This window comes from Micrasema longulum, unplaced genomic scaffold, assembly GCF_059751315.1.
Source record: "Micrasema longulum isolate JH-2025_06_02 unplaced genomic scaffold, ASM5975131v1 h1tg000305l, whole genome shotgun sequence".
Classification (NCBI taxonomy): domain Eukaryota; kingdom Metazoa; phylum Arthropoda; class Insecta; order Trichoptera; family Brachycentridae; genus Micrasema; species Micrasema longulum.
This window is the reverse complement of record NW_028277509.1, coordinates 117,801-141,778: the sequence shown is the minus strand read 5'-3', so window position 1 is coordinate 141,778 and position 23,978 is coordinate 117,801. Positions and strand designations below refer to the sequence as shown.

The window sequence follows — 23,978 nt, the reverse complement described above, 5'->3', positions numbered from 1 at the left end:
ACAAAATTGTACAGTTGAAATATTACAAGTTTAATATATTATGTATTAGAATAAAAGCAAGAGACGAAAAAAAAATCGATTGATATATTTGTTTCATTTTGTTATTTTTTTATAAAGAAATCTACAGTCTATACCCAATACAGTACGGCGAAGTTTTTTAAAAAAAATAGTAAAAATGATTTTGATAAAAACGAACTACTTTGAACGACGTCACTAGTTCTTCTAAAACAACCAACGATAAGAGAGTTGTGATAGATTTCCGGTTTAAGGTAAGTCAACTGACCAATCAGTTGAACTCACTCAGCCGAAGGGGAAGAAAACTTGAGACATCACAGGCGGAGTAATTTTAAAAAAAATCACCATAAATTAACGTATTAATTTTAAAATGTTTCTAATACTAAAGAAATAATAAAAGATGCATAAAATCTTAATTATTTCCTTTCTACGCTTATAAAAGGGTGTGTGTGAAAATAGGAAACCATATAAAAAAACATTTTGTGCGGTGAAATATTAGCCATGGAACGTTAGAAACACAGTACGGTACTATTAGGGTTTCCTTACAATAATCTGTCTGGAGAATCGAATTTGTGTACATCAAAATACGATAGGGTCATTCAGGTCAAATGCGTTAAGGAGGTGTATTACACATGTGTATAAATTTTCCTTTAAATTTTTTTCATTTCACGACTTCAATATTTGTATTGACATTAATAGCATTTTTTTCTGAATTTTCAGCAAAAAATCCGTGTTAGAAAATGGAAACCAAGTTGTAGCAGAACAAACAGCAAACCTTGAACCTAAACCTCTGATCAGGCGTCCGTGACACTACCACGGTACCAAGATCTTACTTTTTATTCGGTGGATAGGATATTTTTTTATTACATGAATCAGATTCTCATGCGTACAATATTATAGTCGTCTACAAAATGAATAAATTTAATGATTTAAACATGTTCCGAAAACCCTTAGACACAAAAAGATATTTTGTCTCAAATAAGAATCTGTGTTTTTAGAACTACAAACCAGAAATGCCACGAAAAGTGATTTGGCCAAAGCACCGTATATTCGACGGCCGAATGTTCGGCAAAAAAATTGTGCATTTCGCGCGTGACAGGTGCATTTGTTTCATTAGTGAGTAGATCATGTCGCGACACGCGTTATTTGTTCATTATTACATTAAATTGTGTTACTAATAGTATTTTTTAGTAATTAATTGTACATCATGGCACTATTTAATTTTAAAAAAATCTATTTGGAAATATTATGAGATTTGTAGTGAAGACAATAAACTGGCTAAAGTATTATTTATGAAGAAGAGGGCAATTGTTTGCTACTAACAAATGCTAAAAAAACTGTATTCATTCATCACAACTTACCACTGATAGATTTTAAGTATTAAACTAATAATCTGTGTTTAAAATATACACATTTTTGAGAAATGTGCGCGTTTTTTTTTTCTTCATGATTTGATATATTCGGTATTCGGCCAAATAGTACGCAGTATTCGACCGAATGACGAATATGAAAAAAAGTAGCCGAATAGGAAAATATACCAAATATAAGCCAAATATTCGTAACATCTCTACTACAAATTATACTTCTATTAAATATTTCTAAGAAACAGAAATAATGTTTGATATTCCGATGTTGAAGTATTTATCTAAATAATTTGATATCTGTGTTCAATATTCAGGTAACACCTTAACTGCTAAAGGTCACCTTAGTTAATTTTAATTATAAACATAGTTTTAGAGTATATCGTCGGCATTTAGAATTGGGTTGTGGTCCTGTGGCTAGTGTCTCGGACTCACGGACCAAAGGTCTGTGGTTCGAATCCCACTCTACCCCAACTTGGTTCCCATATTCTAATAGTGAGTTATTTACAACTCATTGAAAATGGCCCTAAAAATTTAATATTTGGGTAAATCATAAGAACGCAAATATTTCTTTTTATATAAAAAAAGAAAATATTGATAAAACCTTCTAATGACAAAATTTGAGAAACCAAGCAATAATGAAGTAATATTATGTCATTTTTGGAGCTTTATCAACTGATATAATCCTCTAAATTCACCGTTGGTTTTAAACACCCAATTATTATTTTTTATTGTTTTCTGGTTAAAACCGTTAATTCAAATAAGTAGATATATTTTTCAAAAATCTTATCTATTGAAATAATTAAAAATAACTTAAATAGTTTCGTTTTCAGCACTAAAATATGTAAAAAAAAAACATTTGTTCAGTCAAGTAAAGTAATTTTTCTTAGTATAGTCAATAATGCATTAAGAGGGTTTATCTAGTATACTGACGGTATGCAGGATAAATAAACACTTCGATTTTTTTTGCTTCTAGAAAACAATAAAGTGTGATTTTTTATTTACAAAGAACAACATATAATGCGTGTTTGTAAAGGTTTTCTTATATTTGCGCTCTTTGTTTGCGTTCATAAAATATCACTGGTAATCTGATTCAAAGAAAGGAAAAAGTAGTTAAATGTTCGGTTTTACAGTTTATTAAAAAATAAATACTTTAAATGCATAAAGCATTAAATTTAATTAATAAAAAATGAGTTACGTGTAATTGAAAGAATCAACATTTAGGTTGCGTTTGAAGTATGTATATACAGTGTAGACATTTTAAATATTTGAACTGAATGAAATAATGTAAGAATTTTCTATAAAAAAATATTTAAAAAGATGACACAACTTCAAGATATTATGGTAATTAATCAGATAATCAAATTTAACGTAGGTGATTAAATAACCAATATTATTAAAGGAATAGTGCTCAGATGTTTCCAAAATAAACTGTGTTCTTTCATAACTATGATCACATCTTTGCGAATTAAAAATAACAATATTGTAAAGATACCTCATATGTTCATTAACACGAATATCAAAACCGAATTCGCAAATCACCTTATCAATATCAATCATAGATGCAGGAGTTGAAATGTTAGATACAAATAATAGAGGGTTAAAAGTAAATAATATTGAAATAATACACATTAGAAAAGCTTTAAAAAATAATGTTCCTTTGATCAATAACCAAACAAACTTTCAATATAGCCCATTTAACGATGATTAATTGTATTATATTCTATTGATTTCAATGATACTATTATTTTGTATGTTTTATTATTTTTTTATGTTCTCATCTTTGGAATTTCATTATTTATACTTCGTTTTTCTGGATTGTTATTCTATTGCATCACATGCTATTATAATTACATTAATTTTACTATGTATTTTTTATTGTTAATTATTATGGCTTAACACACGTACAGTCTAAAAAGCCTGAATAAGTTTATGAATATGTAAACGAGTGTAATTTTGAATGAATAAATAAATAAATGGTCATATTAAACTCACGCCTTTTCCTTCATCCCCTCCCTTTTTTAAACTATTTCTCCCACAACATAATATTTTTTTCATAATCTAATTAGTGCATGTAAGGGTTGCTTATTAAAATGCATGTCGTGTTGGTTTTATATTGCCTAACGATGTAACTTTTCATGATAATATGTCCAACATTAATTATTATTATAACTCTCATTACCGATACAAATTAGTCATAGACAAAGAGGAAAAAAAGTGGGTTTTGCATGTTGGTTTAATTGGTGTCCTGACGAAGAGACGGGTACGTCTCGAAACCGGTAGACATAGAAAAGTCGATAAGTGGTTAAATACAAATATTTGATAACATTTAGAATGAATATAATTATTTTTAAGACGAAAATAAAATTACAGTAGGAATTTATAGAGCGAAGCATTAAAAGTTTACGACTGGTAGGTAGTCGTTATAATCGTCAAAAAAATAGAGCTACTATAGTACAATGATTTCTTATGGTCATTGTAACATCTGCCAGTAGTGGGAGTGATGACTGTAATAAATCAATCTTTTTGCGAAAATGGATAAATAATTATTTTGATTTCTGCAAAAATAGCGGCACAATAAACAGGACAATAAAATAAACGAACGTTTCAATAAAAATTCCGGACGGAGATGAGATAATTTCGTTATGGCGTCTCGGTGGTCTTCCTATACCGTGATGAGATCGTCAACAGAATTACGGAATCAGCCAGGCAAAACCGTCACATTATTGTTATTAGTCGACCATTATTATTGTAATAATAAAAGACAGGTGGGTGGATCGTAAACAATCATTTTAGGAAGGAAAAAAACGGGAAAATATACAAACAGAACAACCCACACCACACGCTAATAGCGCTGTAAGTTGGTATAATGATTCTCGCGACATTTATTTTGTATGCATTTATAATTATAATTATAAAAATAATATTTTAACAAGTCATCATTGTTTAAAGTACCAAATAGATGTACAAAATTGCAGTCTACAATTGTTGTGGCATCTGGTTTTTCCTCTTTGATTATCATATAAAACATTGTCGTGTATGTATATACGTATTTGTGCGTATGTTGGGGGACTGGCAGCCGGCCGGTGTAGAGGAGCCAAATAACCCGCGACGGAGGCATGCTTCTCGGCTCAATATCTGCACAGTACCTATGTGTATTATATTACGACTATTACTACTTTTTTGCTATTATTAATATTATCGATTTTACTATTGAATTATATGTGTATGTGCAAACATTTATGTATGTTTATGTATGCGCATTTATTATTATAAATATCAACTACTGTTACTAGAACAGAATATAAAAATAATGTAAATATATGCCTCGACACGGGTTTTACGACATCCCAGTAAGGTTTTCATATAGAAAAGAAAATAGAAAAAGTTTTATGTGAAATAAATAAATAAATCGTCAGACTACTGGCTCGGAAACGAGTACGGAGAAATGGACATGTTTCGTTTTTCAATGTCGGTTTTTAGATTAAAAATTCTTATGGTGATAAAATTAAAATTTTGTAAAAATCACTGATTTTTTGTATTTTATTTACCTACACTTGAATAATACCTACTATTGTTTACTTTTTTTCCCTAAAATCTTATTTTTCAAAAATATTTGTGTACCTATCTACTTTTGTGTAATATTTTATCTTTATTATGTATATTTATAAAGCATAACGCAATCAATGCTTGACAAAAACTATTTTTTAGATACATATTTATTAGACCTAAATATTAACTTTTGTAATGAAACGCTTTAATTGTAGTTTTGTACCTGTCATGTAAAAGCCCCCTGGGCGTATATAATAAATAAAATAAAAAAATAATACAATATTTTTGTTATTGAACAAGATGACTGCAGTCTATCAAACAGGAATAATAAAATTTGTTAGAACACTTCTAAACTTCTTTTCAATATAAAACTAATATAGATAATTGACATGTTTTCTTCTGAATTGCATAGAAATAGCGGCTTGATTTATTGCTAACTCTACATATACATATGTAACAAGAAAATTTCCTAAGGGTTGAGTGTAGAAGTAATTCACACCATAAAATATCTACTTTGAGTGTTAGTTTAGACGAAAAAGAGTGTAATCTATGGATACCATAAGTGAAGATTAATTAGGTTTTTTTGGGCGAAATTTTACGTTAACCTAAATCAGAAGATTTATTTTTAATACTTACACGGCGAATACTTTTTTGAAAACAGGTTATAGTATTTGTTCGCAATTGTTTACAACAAAATCGGCATAATAAAAAATAACAAACGCATAAACATATTTTTTGGAAAGAGCATTACTATAAATCGTGTTTTGTGGCATTTGTGAAAAGGATGGATAATTTATGTACTTTGATCTCGATTCAAAGATCCGCATATGGTTGGTTGTTTTGAAGAAATTTCCTTTTGGAAATAATAACGTATAATTATATATGTACGAAAAGTAAAACAAATAAACAAAATTTTGATAGGCATCAAAACCAAGATTTAAAAAAATATATTTCTTCAAATATTGGGAAAATAAAATAAATTTTTATAATATTTTATTATGAAATAGCTGACATTGTGCTAGGATTGGTAAAATAAGGTTTATTCGCAAAGTATAAAAAACACTGGTCTATTCAATTATTTTTTCGCAAAACAAAAATTCAAAGCTCTTAAAAGCAGATCTGAGTTGTTTTTGCGCTTGTAAAACGATGATTTCATTAATGATAATTGACAGGTGAATTCTCAGTTACGTCGACTGAAGTACACAAAATTTAATTTGAGATTCGGGCACTTGAAATAACGTTCGTTCGGTTATTATTCAACATGCATAAGACATAATTAAATAAAAATACTTTGTTATTTAAATACAATTCCTGAGTATACAAAAATAATGATTTAAAATAGATAACCCCGAGGCTGATTAGTAATTACGTAGTGAAATTTTTTAGCTATGTAATAGACTTACGTCAAGAATTGAGGAAAACCCCAATAAACGCGATAAAAGAGCGAATAATCAAAAAATATTTTTGACACACTGAATAGACTGAGCCTGACTAAAATGCATGAAATATAAGCACAATTACAAATAAAACACAAGTCGCACCATGAAAACTTTAGTGCATTAAGTAAAAAAACACATTTTAGAGATATGAGCATTTGATGTTAGAATCTTCTGTTTTAATTTTTTTGTTTTTTAAGTTTGGCGTAACCTAGACGTTTGGGTTATTTTTATGTAATGCACTAATAATATTTATAATGTAAATGCATTAGTGTAATAAGTCCTAACAATACAGTAAATAATTTATTCATACAAATACATACATATTCCAAAAAATACAATTATAATATATACCAAACTCTATGAGGCTAAGGGCCCTGTGTTGAGTTGGGATACAACATAATGGAAAGTGGAAACACGTACATAATTCAATAATAGCAAAAATAAAAATTAAAAGTTTTTAACTATTTTTAAGTGTTGTTATACCATTAAGCGGTATTTAATTATTGAATTACTATAGTAAAGTAATAAATAGAGCAAAAAATGTGAACAAAACTGCATACTTATCTCAAACATGATTTAAAAAAACTTAATACATTAAATTAAGTGCGAAGGTGCGAAGAAATTACAAAAAAAAACAATTATAATGATAATTCACCTGAGTAAGGGCGAGAAGCGCCGGTTGGACACGCTGCTACTGCCGGCATCGCGACGCCGAAAAATACACGCTTTCGAGAATTTTATTTTCAGGATTCCCTGAAATTTCTGAATCGCTGAATTTATTTTTACGTACTAAAAAATCTCGTCTAATGACGTCGCACTTTTGATTTCGAAATGTCGTTGGTTATTTTTTTTCACGCACGTGCGGTTAATCGGGTGCGTGGTGCAAGATGTTTCTCTTGCGACGATCGGAACTGAACTGAGGACTGAGCTCGCCCGGTGAAGTGTCATAGGGTCCGATAGCCGCGCGGCGAAGGCGGCGTGTAGGATTAGGCTACACGGACACGCGTTGAAGGTAAACACGGGGGAAAATCGACCAATTGGTAAGGAAAATCATTCGTTGAGCCTGCGTGGAAAAATCGTATCAAAACGTTGATGCGATATTTTTACTCGGGGCGTCGGCGGACTGGCGCGAGAATTGGATCGGATCAAAACGGTGATGTTGTCAGGCGTTTTATAAAGGTGTTTTGTTGATGATATGATGATATACTTTAGTAAACATGGTGTTGATTAGGTCAGAGGGCGTTTTTTTTGTAGAAACAAAAAAATACGGCATATGACTACACCACGAGACAAATAATTAGTGAGGGGGTTGCAATGAGAGATTTATTAACTGCTGTATCCGGCGAGGAGTTAATAATACATATGAAAACCAATTGAAACTGTTGGTAAAAGTAACTGGTTTAAGAAGCATAAAGTTAATAAGGTGTTTTCAGGTATTGCTTAGTAAGTGAAAAAAATCAGCCATATGAATCTCACCCACATCGATAAAGGTTTCAGTTATTTTAAAGTGGCCACTTAAACTAGCCAACGACAGGTCATAAGCCCCGTAAATGTCCCGACAACCACATTTTCTTCTCTAAAATGTTTTCTCTCTCTGATTTGACAAATTTAGAAAACCAATTTGATCACAAAATTCATAGTGTAACTACTTGCACTGTATTGAAGTTACAATGAGAGTACAGTGAGAAATACTTTCAATTAACACAGTATTTAAATTATAATTAACTCCCGCATCTGGCCATACATGTGATATACTATAGTTAGTACTTATTATTAAATGGGGAAAGTTGCATAAGTATAAATGACTGTAATTAGTATTTTTTTAAGAGGATTATTAGAACCAGATTGATACAAATTTCTGCGCTATAGCGTTAATGCCAGTAAAATAAACTTACGAAAAACAAATAAAGGGTTAGTAATATTGTTAAGGCTGTAGTCTGGTAAAACGCACACAAAATGAGGAAATCATACGAATTTGTCATTTTAAAACGAATGTTTTTTTTTTATCGCGCAATAATAAAAAAATAAAAAAACATAAATTAGATAAAAACAATAATTTTTAAAGGTATTTCTGTTAAAAAAGTTTTATGTATCTAAAATATAATTACTTTTAGACCGGCAGATTACGCCATTTCAAATTTAGACTAAACTTAGGTATCTGGGATCTCAATAAAGGCTAAGTATTTAACTAAAATTTGATGTAATAATTTGAAGATAATAATTTGAACATGAAAGTGGCCGAAGCAAAATTTTGATTTTTTGTTTTTGAAAAGAAATACAAGCATTTTAAATTACATACATTTGTGTGATATTTTTCTTTATTTCTACGTAAAATTATGCCTTCGGTAATACTTTGAAAAAAATATATGTATTGAAATATTTTAGTTGAAACCATTTTTTATAGAATCGTATTCTCTTTATTTAAAAAAGAAGATACATCTAGTTGTAATATTCAATTTTAAACAATAAGAGTAATTTTATTTTAGTTACGTAAAACTTTTAAGTCTATTTTTTAACAGAAATACCTTTACAAAATATTGTTTTTATCTAATTTATGTTTTTTTATTATTGCGCGGTAAAAAAAATAAATCTTTTTAAAATGGCAAAATCGTATGATTTCCTCATTTTGCGCGCTTTTAACCAGACTACAGCCTTAAGGATAGTCCTTAGAAAACAGGCACAAAACTGTACATAAGACCCGAGAGGAAATATAAACATTTGTGATATAATTTATGAAAACGTTTTTATAATAACAATTGTACGGTTAGAGGAATCCGAAATGTGTATTATCATTTTGTTATTGATCAAAACAAACGCCATTTTATGAGCCCAAAAATATACTAAAATGTTTATGCTCCCAAAGGCTGTGCTAATCAAACGTACCAAATCTAGCTTTATATAGTATCTAATCGGGCACATTACGCAACTCTTGAGTAATTTGTAAACACGAGGGGTTCGGCCTATAAATTAGACAAAACTTAAATATCACGGTGATATCAAGCAAGAATGAGAAATATTTACATGACGACATCAAACAGTAACTGACAAGAAATATAAAACAATGGAATACAAAGACTTTAAAAAATACGTGGGCTACACGAAATAGGAGTAACATAAGTGTAACGAGAATGGATTTCTTCATTAAATTAATGAAATAGTTATCGAAATTCCTCAGCAAATGCCTAATATAGATTTGATGACTATTGTTGAGCACAATGTACGGCGGATTCTAGATAATGAATGTGGGAATGTCACGATAATTACTTATGTAACGATTAATGATTAAACTAGACGCCGATGTAAGCGCAGGACTTATTCATTACACATTCCTTCTAGTCATTAATTAAAAAATCCGTTATGCGTAGACACATTGGAATTTATCTATGACATTCGTTTTTGTTGACACACTCGTCCGCCGTAAATATTTTTTTCTTTCCATTTCTAGAATCCAATAATGCAGACCGGCAGTTTTGTTGCATATAATTTTCAGTAAAGCACCAAAACGTGACATAAAGCCCACGGGTTTCGCGCTTTGAAAATGATGGTTCGGCAATAATAAGATTAAAATATTGAATAAAATAAATAAAAAAAACATTGTTTTTAACCACTTATTTTTTCTAATCACCGGTATTAAAGCTATACAATCTTTTTCACCAAGGTATAATTAACTGATGAATTTTAGAAGCAAACTCAGAAATCTCCATTGAAGGAGTTACTGAGATACTTGCGAAACAATTTTAAAAAAGAATCGTGAGATTTCAAATTATACGAACTCAATGGAGAATACTAAGTTTGCGGTGTCAAGTAGTATAATTGAAATCTGTTTTTGCAAGAATTAGAGACGGTTTTGAATTACACTATTATTTAGGTAGGTAGGTTTTTATGTTTATTTTGGCATCGATAACTAATTTTCCGTTTTTGGTGGAGATTTGTAAGTTTGCTTCTAATACCCTCATTTAGAGCTAATAAATCAAGTCTTTTTGTCATGTAAGGGTGGGAAGCGTAGTGTGAAATAGGTAGATCTTTAAAACTAGACTCCTTTATTTCCTTACAATATTTTCTTAAGTCCACTCCTGTCTAGTCGAAAATCAGAAATATCAAAAAGCGAAGGCATCGAACGCCGCCGGCGATATCCCAAAATTAACGATGAAAATAAATAAAAATTTATGAATGGTAAATACAAAATTTATACCAAATAAGTTATTCAGTATTTATTCGATCTCAAATTTTTTGCAACTATGTCAATTATATAAACGTTTGTTTTTTAAACTTCTGGAGTCTGAAAATGTCCTTGTAAGACAAAACGCGTGATGTAAAAAAAGGACTTAGGAACTTATCTTTTAGTTTATGGAGTTCTAAACATTCAGTTTTTATTTGGTGTTGTTTTTATATCGTATCGCTGAGAAACATGCAAAAAGGTGATTCGCATGACAGCCCTACCGGAACTGTTTTACCCTAAAATAACAAAACTAAAACACTTAAATACACTTAAAAATATAAATAATACACTTATACACGGTGTTACAAGGCCAGACCGCGAAACTTTAGAGGAACATTCCCCACAGTAACCTTTTTTTATAAGTCCAAGTTTTTTTTTACAAAGTAAAAAAAAAAGTAAATCCTAAATTTCTCGGACTAGCGTCCCTTCCACATACTTTTACCAATACTACCCTACCCAGTCGATTCTCTTATCCGCGTCCGTTGCGTATCGCTTCGTTGGTCAAATACGTTGTTTATCTCTTTTTTTGTAGGGAGGGATAGGGGTTTGTGGACGGGATGATAGTACGAGAAACGAAGGATTTACTCCATTTCCAAATTAAATGTATAAAAAAAATATTAAAAAAGTATTTTTGGAAAAAAAACATTTCGATTATTTAACAAGTTCACCATGAGGAATGTTTATCGGAATGTATGGTATGGCCAATAGCGACTCGCTCGACGCGTGCGTGTCGCTCCCACGCAATTTTTATGCCGAAAATGTCGACAGATAAAATGCCTTTTTATCAATTAGTTCGTCCAATGCCAATAAATGTTAGTATAAAAGAAATGATATTTACACATTACAACACAGATGAAAAATATTTTAGAGAAGTCAATATATAAGTCTAGGCATCTACAGGGCTCATTATCTGCCATTGGTTGGTTTAAGAGGCCATTTTACACACTATGTGACATTTACCATTCTGCCTATATTTAAACATCTATATTCCTTATTTTTTTCCGTCTGTTGGTGTTTGCGAAGTTAAAGGGCTGAAACCTTTATTGATGCGGGTGAGATTAATCTGATTTAATTATTTCACCTACATACTAGGCAACGCCTGAAAACATTTTTTTATGTTAGACCAGGTGGATTTTTATCAGCAATATTTTTAGTTAGTCGAAAACTTGTAGACAAAAACTGGATTCAACCCTCTAGGGAGCGGATTCAATCCTCTATAGAGCTGTAAATGGATTCAACCTTCTAGGGAGCTGTTAGAAGAGAATTCTTGTATACAAGAAATCTAGTTCTTGTATACAAAAATTTGGACAAAATCGAAATATTGTTCAAGAAATAACATTTTTCGCGAACTCACTTATAGCAAATATCGTGCATTCATTTTTGCAGCGCACATGTGTAAATTACGGCTGGAATTCTTATTGTCCCAGCGTTCTGTCCTGCGTGGTGGACGCTGTGTACAGAGCTGGGATAAGACAATGTTGTCCCATTTATTGTATTGTCCTCATGTAAACGGTACTTTACAATGTGCCTATAAAAAAAGTAACAATAATTCCGCAAGCAAATATAATATATTAACACGAGGTCGAGTTGCGACCATTGGCCAATTTCAGATGTACCGTCCCTATCCACCCGGCACGATAAAATTAGGGGGATGGGTTTTTTCCTTTTATTTATTTATTTATATTTTTATGTTACAAACTTTAATTAATAATAAAAATAATGTGACCTCACTACTACCTCACCTACCCGTGCCGAGGACACTTAACAATATACTTTTTAAAAATGTTTTTACGTTTGAGAATAAACAAAGAAGACTAACTTAATAAACAGAGATAGTCAACAAAATATTCACAGTTTTAAAAACTAGGTATATATGTACATCAATATTATTCATATTACAAAACGCACAATAAAAATAACAAAAACCTAACATAAGCTATACCTCTTGTGGAGCAGTTGATTCAATATTGGTTTGGGCAAATGAGACAATCCATTTTACTTCTACCTAGCTCCACTATCCATTTTTTATAGCCCTTTAAAACATTTTCTCGTTACTAATTGTTTTAATAGATAGTGGAAGTAGGTTATAGATTTTAAATGAATAATACTCAAAATCCCTTTGTCCGAAAGTGGTATTAGTTTGTATTTGTTTAAGTTGTTTATGTGTTGATGATCTAGTGATTATATTATTTGTATGTGATGTATTGTGGGGGTTATGTCTTTCATTTGAGTAAGAGTAGTTTTTGAATCTATAAGTGAGTATTGTTTTGGCGTATACTTGTTTTGGTGTCATAAGTTATGATTTATGGAATATTTCTTCAGTAGATGTCTGTATCGGGACTCTGAGTATTATTTTAATGATGGATTTTTGTGCAACAAATACACTATTTAAAACTGTGTCACTCGCACCACCCCAACCGATTATACCGTACTCCAAAATTTATTGGCACAATGCAAAATAAATATTTAAAAGTTCCTGTACATTAATTATATTTCGAATGGTTTTGAATATATACGTTAATTTCTTAAGTTTATTAGTAACATTTTCAATCTGCTGTTTCCACTTTAAATTTATATCAATAATTACTCCTAAGTATTTGACATTGTCTGTCCTATCCAGTATTGGGCAATTACAATGAGCACTTTGAAGACAATTATTATTATGTAGTTTGATGTTAAAATAAGCATTTTGTGAATAGGTTCTAGAACTGATTTGAAATGGAATGAAGTTAGTTTTAGATTTATTAAGAGTTAAGTAATTAGTATCTAGCCATGCCTTTACTATATTCAGATATTTTTCGAAATTTTCATATGTTTCCTTCCATGTCTGATCTTTGAAAAATAGAACGGTGTCATCAGCAAAACTTATAACAGAACCACCGATGTTTAAATGGCACAGATCATTTATGTATATTAAGAATAAGATTGGTCCTAGAATACTACCTTGAGGTACTCCGTAGGTAATATTGGTTTGGTCACTTATTTTATTTATTTTTTTATCAATATTCCTACAGAGATGAGGTAGAATTTTTTTCAAAATCAGGATTATCGATATTCGAGCGTTTACAGGGCTTATGACCTGTCATTGGCTGGGTTGAGTGGCCACTTTACGTACAACATTCCCCATTCCGCTTATTAGCGAATATCGACAATGGTATCATTTTGATTCTTGTATATATCTTATTAAATGAGTAACGAATAATTACTTATTTTATTATTTATTTTGACAACTTGTTTTCTGTCGTGCATATAACTTTGAAATAATTTTAGTTCTTTATTGTCGATGCCTATTCCTCTAAGTTTTTGGAAAAGTGTAACATGATTTATAGTATCAAATGCTTTAGATAGATCGAGAAAGATACCAATACATTTATCACCTCTATCCAAATGGGCAGTTATAAACTGGATCATTTTTGCTATTGCATCTGTTGTTCCTTTTTTTTCTCGAAAACCGAATTGCTTCGTCCTTTTTATTCCTAGTATTTCTACGGGACATTTAAATTTGACCATAGCACACATGTAGATTATTTGGCAATGTTAACCTGTCAATAAAACGAAGGATTAGTAAATCGATCAAATTAATTACTCACAGCGCGTAATTAATTTGATCAATTAAATAAATAAATGTCATTGCCACCTTGGAAAACTGTTGAATACATACCGAATTGGGTAAAGCATATTTATTTGATCTCAATATTCATCTGATATTGGACACGTCATAACGTTTTAAGCTACGTAATTTTATAAAAAATATTTATTCTCTTTACCATTCTAATATTTAAAAAAATTAAAAAAAACATCACGCCGTTTCTCCGCAAGGGTAGGCAGAGAGAATAGAACGCTACATCACCCTATATTTGCATACAGATCTCGCTTCATCTGCATTCATACATCTTCTCATGCACGCGCGCCGATTATTCCGACTTTTATCATGTCCATAGTCAAGTATTTGTTGAAAATAAAAAATAAAATAAATATTCCATTCTAAAATAGGATATTATGAATTAAGATATTAGTTCACCCAATGGTCGGTGCGTTTTCCTGCCATGCTTGCATTGAGGTCTCGAATTCGATTCCCGACATGGTTGAAAAAGAATTTATTTGAAAAGGTGTTTTTACATTGGAATATTTCATGGTCCCTGGATTGGCACCTGAAGCGTAAGACTGGTCATTAATCATCATACCCTAACATGATCCAAAATGCAAAACGAATACGGCACAATAACCGAGAAAAACTCAATGAGGAAAAGGATATTCATTATCATCATTTTTGCATGTCCGCTCCCTAGTTAGAGTATGTGGTATCCACAAAGAGCCACCATGCATCCCTATCGGCTGCCAATTCCTCTTAAGTTAGATTTTCGTCCCGATGTTCTGACATAAACTGCAGACGAACAGTCAACAGTGGACGTCCAGGACGTTGAGAACCTGATGCCTTGTAAAGTAGGCAAGCGCGGTTAAGGCTGTCAGGAAGCATCCGCAGTATATGGCCTTCGCTTGACTACAGTTCGTCGCTTCAATTCGTTTTAATCCAACAGACCAAAACACAAATCTGCAGTAAGTTGATGAGTTCTAAACTTTTTTTTACGAAATAAGCATAAATAATGATCACAACTTTAAAAAACCCATTAAACAATTGAAAAAAAATATATTTTCATTTCAATTTTATAAATAACGGCTTTCTCAGAACCCTCGTACACTTAACTCAATTTCGTTAAAAAATGGCGTGTTAGACAAAAACAAACTAAAGCGTCGAGTTGTCACCGGAGTTTGCTGCGTCCGTTCTCTTATTTTTTTATTATAAAAATAAATAAAAATATCAAAGGATATTATTTAAATTAGTTTTCACCACAAATTTAAATAACTAATTATCAGAAGTCTCAACAATATTTTACGAATGCACCGATGCTTGAATGTTTGTAGACATTAATGTAATTGAAATCAAAGAAATACGGATGATCAAATTTAGGCAGAATGGTGAATGTTACATGGCGTGTAAATCAGACAGCATTTGATAACAGAATTTAAAAAAATATGTATTTATTGAAATGAAATCATTCGACTGCAATTATAATTTATTTACTGACTCATAGTACAAGTGGCGCCACCGAAAAAGTAAAAAAATTAACACTATTAAATAAATTCAAAATGAAAAAAAAGACAGATAATCCCGATACTAACATCAAACGTCACATAACTGTCAAACTAATGGTTTTCTGTAATCTGATAAACAAATAAATCCTTTGTAACAATATAAGGAAGTCAATAAGACAAGAAACATAATCTGTATATTGATTTAAGTGTATCGCCATTTTGCAAATTGGCTGTCAGTTGGACAAGATAATTATAACACATAAAAAGTTAGACGTTCATTGGCGAAGCGTTTGAGTGTCCTTGGTTTAGTTATTAGTATTGGACATCACATTACAATATTATTAAATTCGATTTATATCCTAATAACACCAAAAACAAAATGTCAATATTAATTAGCATATTTCGGATAGTGTTAACGTTTGTAGTAAAATATAATATTCAAGTTTCTACTTTAAAAAAAAACCTTAACAAAAGTTACCTCTCCTTTACACCTGCGGGCTCCCGCTTCCCAGAAAGGCCGTCGATGACAATCTTTCGGCTTTATTTGGCGGAACTAAGGGACCAGGATTGACGTGGGAGAAGGCGAGAGAGAAGGCTGGCTGGCGATAGGGTCTCCTGGAGGCGTTTGGTGATGTCCACATGCTTTTCATTTCGTTTCATTTCATTTTTTTTTTGCACCACAACAGGCCAGGGGGCCCAATTACAGTGGTGAATTACATTACAGAACAACCAGGCTTGAGAAAAATCACATTTTTAATTTTTGTGTTCTCACCGGGAATCGAACCCGGAACCTTCCGTGCATGAGTCAAGCGTCTTGACCACTACACCGGAGCGCTAAGGAGCGGATATAGAGAAAAAGAAAAAAAATGTATTTTTAAAATCACAACCCAGAAGAAGCAGAAGAACCCGTATCTTCAGGGGAGCACTGGTTAGGCGTGAGGATGTTAGAACGCCTGCCCCCTACCTAATTACCCGATACTTTAAGGACCTGTGCCTCGATTATAAACGCTATCTTTATCTGTATATATCGAGGCGGTATACTTAACTTCTGTACTATCTGTATCTTACCTCGGTATGTTCTACCTACTTGTCATATCGACATCATATGATCGAAACAAGCCAATGGAATGACTGCAAAAAATTAGTCCGCGTTCCTTACGTCATTAACATTTAAAATAGTACTTATTTATATGTTAAATAGGCTTCTGTAATAAAAAGTGCTCACTTCAAAGCGATTATAAACTCCAATAAATCCCAATTCAAGCAAAAAATGCTCGCTTGAACATGAATTTTGCATGACTTTTGGAAATCACCTGGACGGTACACTTAACGATCGTCTGTATGTATCTACCGATCGACTACAAAGCCGGCTCCTATAACGTCTCGATACATACACTCGGAAAGATAGTATAACAGATGGAAAAAATATTATAAATAAATAATTTTTTTAGAGTGGTAACTTTCTGACGCATATAATCTGTGTCTGACGCCTAGATACTCTTATTTGTTAATAGGAGAGAACCTAGCGATATAACTTTTACATCTAGGCGTTCGTTTTATTTCAGTGACAGTTATGTCGGAATTTAATTCGACTTCAAAACTTACTTATTTCTCTCTCATGTTTTTGATAGGCTTTTAAGAAAAAAAGTGCCAACCTCAAAACGATTAAATTTTTTAATAAATCTTAATTAAAGGAAAAATTGCTTGGTGGAACAAAATTTTTGACACTTTTAATGCGTAGATAAACGTATCGAGGGGTTCTAGACTCGTCGGTATAAAATGATGTACTTACATCAAAACTTGATGGTGGGGGTATCGGTAGTGTACCTTTATAGTCGGTCGGGAGACTTTTATCTTCAACTATGACGTCACACTGAAGCTATGTCATTTTAGAGCGTAGATATGTGTACGTGACGTACGCTTCCCCTTGATTCATATCGATGTACCTACCCAAAACTTGAAGGTGGGGGGGTTGGTAGTATATCTTTATAATCGCTAGAGGGAATTTATCTTCAACTATACCGTCAAGGTGAAGGTATGACGTCTTTATCTTCCCATCATAATCGAGGCTCTGGATGAGATTTACCCCCCCCCTCAGTACTTCGGCTCTAAACCTAGGCTTAGAGGGCGAGAATTAATTAACGGGGACCCGTCACAATAGATCTATATAGGTCGCAGTGACGTCAGTAGCTTATATAGAGTTAAACGGCCGGAGTTAGGCGGCCTCCGTGGTGTAGTGGTCAAGACGCTTGACTCACGCACGGAAGGTTCCGGGTTCGATTCCCGGTGAGAACACAAAAAAATTGAAATATGATTTTTCTCAAGCCTGGGTGTTCTGTGATGTAATTCACCACTGTAATTAGGCCTCCTGGCCTGTTGTGGTGCAAAAAAAAAAAAATAAAAAAAAAAAAAATAAACCCCATCTTAAAGAATAATTATTAGTTTCACGCTGAGGCAATTTGGTTAGCTAAGCAAAATACTGCGGATGCTATCGGAGAATTTTTTATTTTTTATTAATTAATATGGTTACATAAAATGATAGATTTTTTTTCTAATACAATTTAATTAGGGTAGTGACGCAGATTCTGGATCAGGAGGTCCAAGGTTCGAATCCCCCTCTACGATAACTTGTTTCACATTGAATAACACGGTTATTTACGACTCAAAAAAAATAGACCCGATATTAAAATATTTCAGTAAATCATAAAAACGGAAATATCATCATCATAATCATAATTGCCATTCCGCACCTAATGTTGCATATGGCACTGCATTGGTACACCAATCGCAGCATATCTTGATATTTTTTTTGTTACATGAAAATAAGATGGTTAGTCTTACGCTTCAGGTACCGGTCCAGGGACTGTGAACTATTCTGGCGTGGAAACACTCTTTTAAATAAATATTTCGTATCAACCACGCCAGGAATCGAAATCGAGACCTCTCGCTAAAACCTCTTGCCTCTTGGTAAAATAAATCAAAGTAGGGGACAAAATGCCAAACACTCTTCTAGTGGAACGGAAGGCCTGTTAAAACTAATACCAACAGGCCGGCTTCTCCTGAAGAGTTTTAAGTGGTTTCTAGTGGAGACATTAGCAAATGCTGAGAAGTTTCTGATTGACCCACTGTATTATATCCTTCCTGATCCTCTTTTGAAATATAAACCTTGTATATTATAAGCAAGGTAAAAAATAATGCAACTCCCATATAAAAAAAGACCTCTTGCTTGGTAGGCAAACGCGCTGACCATTACACCACGAGGCCGACAAACGAAAATATGCAGGTATTTTTTCCATTGATAAAACAGTATCTAATATCACTAGTTTATCACTCGATAAATAAATTCAGAAGTTTATTTTGTATAAATTCTTAAATAATTATCATAATGCTCGTAAAATGGCCGATATCAAACTGGTATACCCACTGCAAATTCCGCCAACACTCTTCGAATTCAGGTCACAAAATAAAAACAACTTGTCAAAAGATTTCAACTAAGCCCTGGGACTGTAAACCATGGACTCGGGATACCCATAAACCCTTTGAAACTCTGTGAACAGGGATTTTAGGATACAGTTGTGTCCCATTGACACACATCCCTGTTACGGGAACATGTTAAGTGCACGTTATGCAAGTCAATTGTTGTTAATTGCCAAATCTAATTGTACGTTAAACAACGCGTTATTTATGAAGAGAGTACGCAGAGTTAGGCTGTTTAAGAATAACAAATTAATAATTGAAGCGTTATTTACGTCGTATAAACGCATTAAATATGTAGTTTACTAACGTAAAAGAAAAACATATAAAGAAGTACACTTTGTAAGATATACATATGTGTAGCACTTAGATTGTGTTATACTTTATATTTTTCAATGATCTACATATCTTTCTTTATGTATTTAATTCAATGAAAAATATTAAATAAAAAAAAGTATTAATGAAAAGATAACATCTTATAATTATTATGAAAAATAATATGTATTCAATGATGTTATTTTAATTAAAAAACAACACCGAAATATACTTTGATTCATAATAGTATAAAATAATAAATATATCTCGTATTATTAAGCTCATTTATTATACAAGTTTCAGGAACTTTATTTATAATATTTTCTTTTTGATATACAACCGTAATATTTTTTTGTGCCAAAATTATGCCAACTTTGAAATCACGCAGCCACAACTGCAATTGAGACAGTCTAGCACCGAAAATTTTGTTGGACAGACAAAACGTCTTTGTATTAAAAAGGTCAGATAATGCCATGAGGTTCTAATTTATTTTTTAGATATAAAATTACCATATGGACTCAACTCTAAAGGAAACCATTGCTGCCAAGTAGCAATTAATGCCATTTAGAATTAAAATGTTTTTTTCTCTCTCTAAACAACTGCGTTCATAAGTCATTTTTGTTTTTTTTTGGAGATGCGGCTCTTTAGTTCTCGCATTGCGATATTAACTAAACTCAATAAAATGATACGGCAGTTATACGAACCAATTTGGTAAATAGTTGCTCTACTATATAACAATAATTATTGAATAACCCTTCGCGTTATTCGGCGTTTATTACATAATAATATATCAATCAGCAATATAAGCGCCTCTAGAATCAGAAGATAATAAATCATCAAAAAACTATGCACCATAAATGCTACAATAGTGTAATAATGGGTAATAAAATTTTACTTATCGCTTGCTCGGGGTAGCAGGAATGTATAATAATATAAATTATACTAATTAATTACAATAAACATAAATAAATTACTCTAATGATCTTGTGTTTATAAGGACTAGAAACTTTAACAACTAATTAGGTCTCAACAATACTTGAACTTCGGAACGTAAATAATATAGCGAAACTCTGATGCAAACCAATACAAAACAAAAAAACTAATGATTGACCTTTAAAACATGAAAAGTAATAATATTTTTGCCGACTTAACGGCAAGGAACAGCAAACATAATGTACCTGCCTACTATGTATGAAAGATTTATGAAATAACCATATTTAAAACATGACCAATAAACTTAAACTGGAAAAAAATAATAATTACGTATTTCCTACCGAGTACAGTGCTACGGGAAATTGGTTACAAAAATGTTTTCATACACGCGGTAAAAATTAGAGCATTAATTGTACGGTGAAGTTTTTCTAAAATGTAAACAAAAATAATAAAAATGAGCTACTTTGAATGACGTCATAAGTTTTTCTAAATCAACCAATTTTCCGATTTGGGGGAAGCCCTTCAGCAGAACTCATCGAAGTGAACTTTTGACGTCACACGCGGAGTTATTTCAAAATTGCAAAACTTTGAAGAAATCATGGCGTTACACGAAAATATATTTTTTTAAAACCACTGAACTTCCTCATTCTGTTGAAATATGGCTAAATATGATATTATGTCCTTTTTAATGAATATCAAGATATATTATAACACCGGAATTTTCATAAGTTTGTGTAAACACGCTATGCGCCCGACTGATGATGAAACGCTGTATAATATCTCAAAAAAGCTCGAAGTGAGATAATCGACGTCAAAATGTTTTATGGCATTTAAATCAAAACTTTTCTAAAGTTACAAGTTGACAATTGGCTAGGAATAGGAAGCCTAGCAAAAAATAATCTTAAATACCATATGATAGATCTCAGAGAGTAGAATGCCGAATAAAGCCGTACTAGCAAAACGATGCATCGTTTTGCCATCAGACGGGCAAGGTGAAAAAAATCCTAGATACACAAATCGTCATGATCGAGAACAACGACGCATGTGATTTTCTTCAATTTTAACATTTGCATACGAGAGCCGTTTAAAATTATTTTTGACACTTTGTCACAACTCGATAAGTACAAAAGTATACCCTTTGATACTTGGGTTAGTTATATATTATATTTTTTTCAAACCTGAAACAAAGTCGCATTATTCACACATGACAGTTCATAAGCCCTGTAAATGCCTAGACTTCCATTTTACCTTCTTTAAGGTATTCTCCATCCCATTTGTAAATCTTAATCAAAATTTTTATTGCAAGTATTGATTTATAAAATTACGCAGACTTAAGTAAATCACACATTTTATCATACTGGGAATCGACCCCAAAAACTTTTGGGTTAAGATGTTTTGCACAGAGCTTTGCCATTGAAACTCGGTAAGTAAAAGCATTGTTATTTTTTTATTTTTTAGAATTACTGTAATATGAAAAACTTACGATACTTGAAGAAAAAAAAATTAGTTCGAAAACGTCTATACTTAAATGTACGCCTGTTTTACTGAAAGAAGAGCCATTTTATTATTGAATAAAAAAATTAAAAAAAGGCTTTTTCGAATTCTCGATAATCAGAGAATGATTGATCAAAAAAAATTCAGGCGAGTTTTCATTACTAAAGTCGGTTCTTCAGAAAACTTAAGGATATTATTTAACCAAGAACTTAAAAAATATACTATGTATGTTTCCCTCGGCACGGGACAACCTAGTGTGGGAACATTATTCTGTATTAAAAAAATATACAAAATTGTAAAAGTATAAATAAATAAATAAGTGTAAAGTAATTTATAAGTGTAGGTATGTAGGTGAGTATAATAATAATAATAAATAGATCCTATTTGTTTTGGTACTGTACTGAGATCGGATCTTTATTCTGGCAGATAAAGACAACCTCTTTTTAAGGTCGAATCACACGACGTAATTAAAAACACATTAGCAAGTTTTTAAAAGAGTCACAAAGAAGATAAAACATCAAAGGCAACGAATGCCCACGTATCATTAAAAAGGTGATCAAAGGGAGTCAACGGACACCAAAACCAACAAGCTCTGGTCTAAGTCATTCTTATTATGTGCTTCAACGAAGCGAGGGAATAATACTAGAAAAAGGTAAGCATTGGGTCTAGAAAGGAGAGAAAGCAATGACTAATGATAAAGGGTTACAAAGAGAATAAGTAATTATTGTCGAGAAAATCATAGCGCAAAAAGAAAATAGACTACTTTCTCTCAGACTTTTCAAATACTAAACTAATATTTAATGTTGCATTGTTTTATATTTACGCTTACATACATCGTATTGATGCAGGTATGTGGGTTTGGAAACGGATACCCATGCAGCTACGATATATTAGAATACTCTTAAATGACTTATATTATTACACACATTACTTACGAAGATATTGTTTAAAAATTAAAACGTATATTAATAGATACTCGGAAATACAAGTATACTATGAAACAAATGGATCAGAAGAAAAGTGTGTTACTCTCGAAATCGGTACATTTAAAGACAATGCATTAAGGTCATGTAAAGTTTAAAAAAAAAAAAAAAATCTTTAATAAACCTTTGCTTATGTGTGCGTGAAAAAATGTTTCTAAATAAAATATGTTTTGATTTTGTTTTAAATTAATTTATAAACCCTAACGGATTATTACATTCATTTAACAAAATATTGATTTATTTAATGACGGACTTATACAGTCCATGCCAACAATGATAAACACATTATCTTATAATAAATACAGTTACAAAATGAAATTATTTACAACTAAATAAAATTAAAGCTAGGACAAAAAAAATCAATTCTTATTCATACTTGTTCATGATAATATTTTTAACATCTTTTGAAAATGTTGTCTTTTATTTAGTTTTGTCGGGTAGGATACTACAACAGAGATGAAGAACATTTAAGAGAAGGTAATATAAAAGTCTAGGCATCTACAGGGCTTATGACCTGTCAATGGCTGATTTAATTGGCCACTTTACACACTGTGTAACATTCACCATTCTGCCCATATTGAAAGATATATTCCTTCAATTCTTTTATCTGTTAATGTTTGTGAAGTTAAAGAGCTGAAACCTTTAATTATGCGGGTTATTGTCTACAAAACTTTGGACTAACTCAAAATATTGTTGATAAATCCACCTGGTCCATGAAGAAGTATAGAAATTGAAAAAATAACATTTTCAGGCGTTGGCTAGTATGTAGGTGAAATAATTCAATTAGATGAATCTCACCCGCATAAATAAAGGTTTCAGCTCTTTAACTTCACAAACATCAACAGATGGAAGAATTGAAGGAACATTGATGTTGACAAATATGGACATAATGGTGAATGTTACACAGTGTGTAAAGTGGCCACTTAAACCAGCCATTGACATGTCATAAGCCCTGTAGATGCCTAGACTTCTATATTACCTTATTTTAAATGTTCTTCATCTCTGTTGTAATAAGTTAATATAAACAGCTCCCCGGGGAGTTGAATCCAGTCCTTGTCTACAAAAATTTGGACAAACTCAAAATATTGTTGGGTAGTAT

General features: G+C 31.7%; 1 protein-coding gene across 16 annotated transcripts in view; it reads right to left on the bottom strand.

Annotated features, from left to right (window-relative positions):
• Positions 1 to 23,978, bottom strand: part of CLIP-190 (Cytoplasmic linker protein 190) — a 145,841-nt gene that overhangs the window by 90,016 nt on the left and 31,847 nt on the right. For 3 of the 16 annotated variants that reach the window (XM_088224678.1, XM_088224683.1, XM_088224681.1), the window contains exon 1: positions 7,023 to 7,285. The exons of 10 other annotated variants lie outside the window; for them this stretch is intronic. In XM_088224678.1, the coding sequence (XP_088080804.1) occupies positions 7,023 to 7,071 (49 nt within the window). In that variant the 5' untranslated portion in view covers positions 7,072 to 7,285. Of the gene's footprint in view, positions 1 to 7,022; positions 7,314 to 23,978 lie in introns of those variants that run through there. 3 more of the 16 variants (XM_088224682.1, XM_088224684.1, XM_088224679.1) reach the window with 2 other exon arrangements.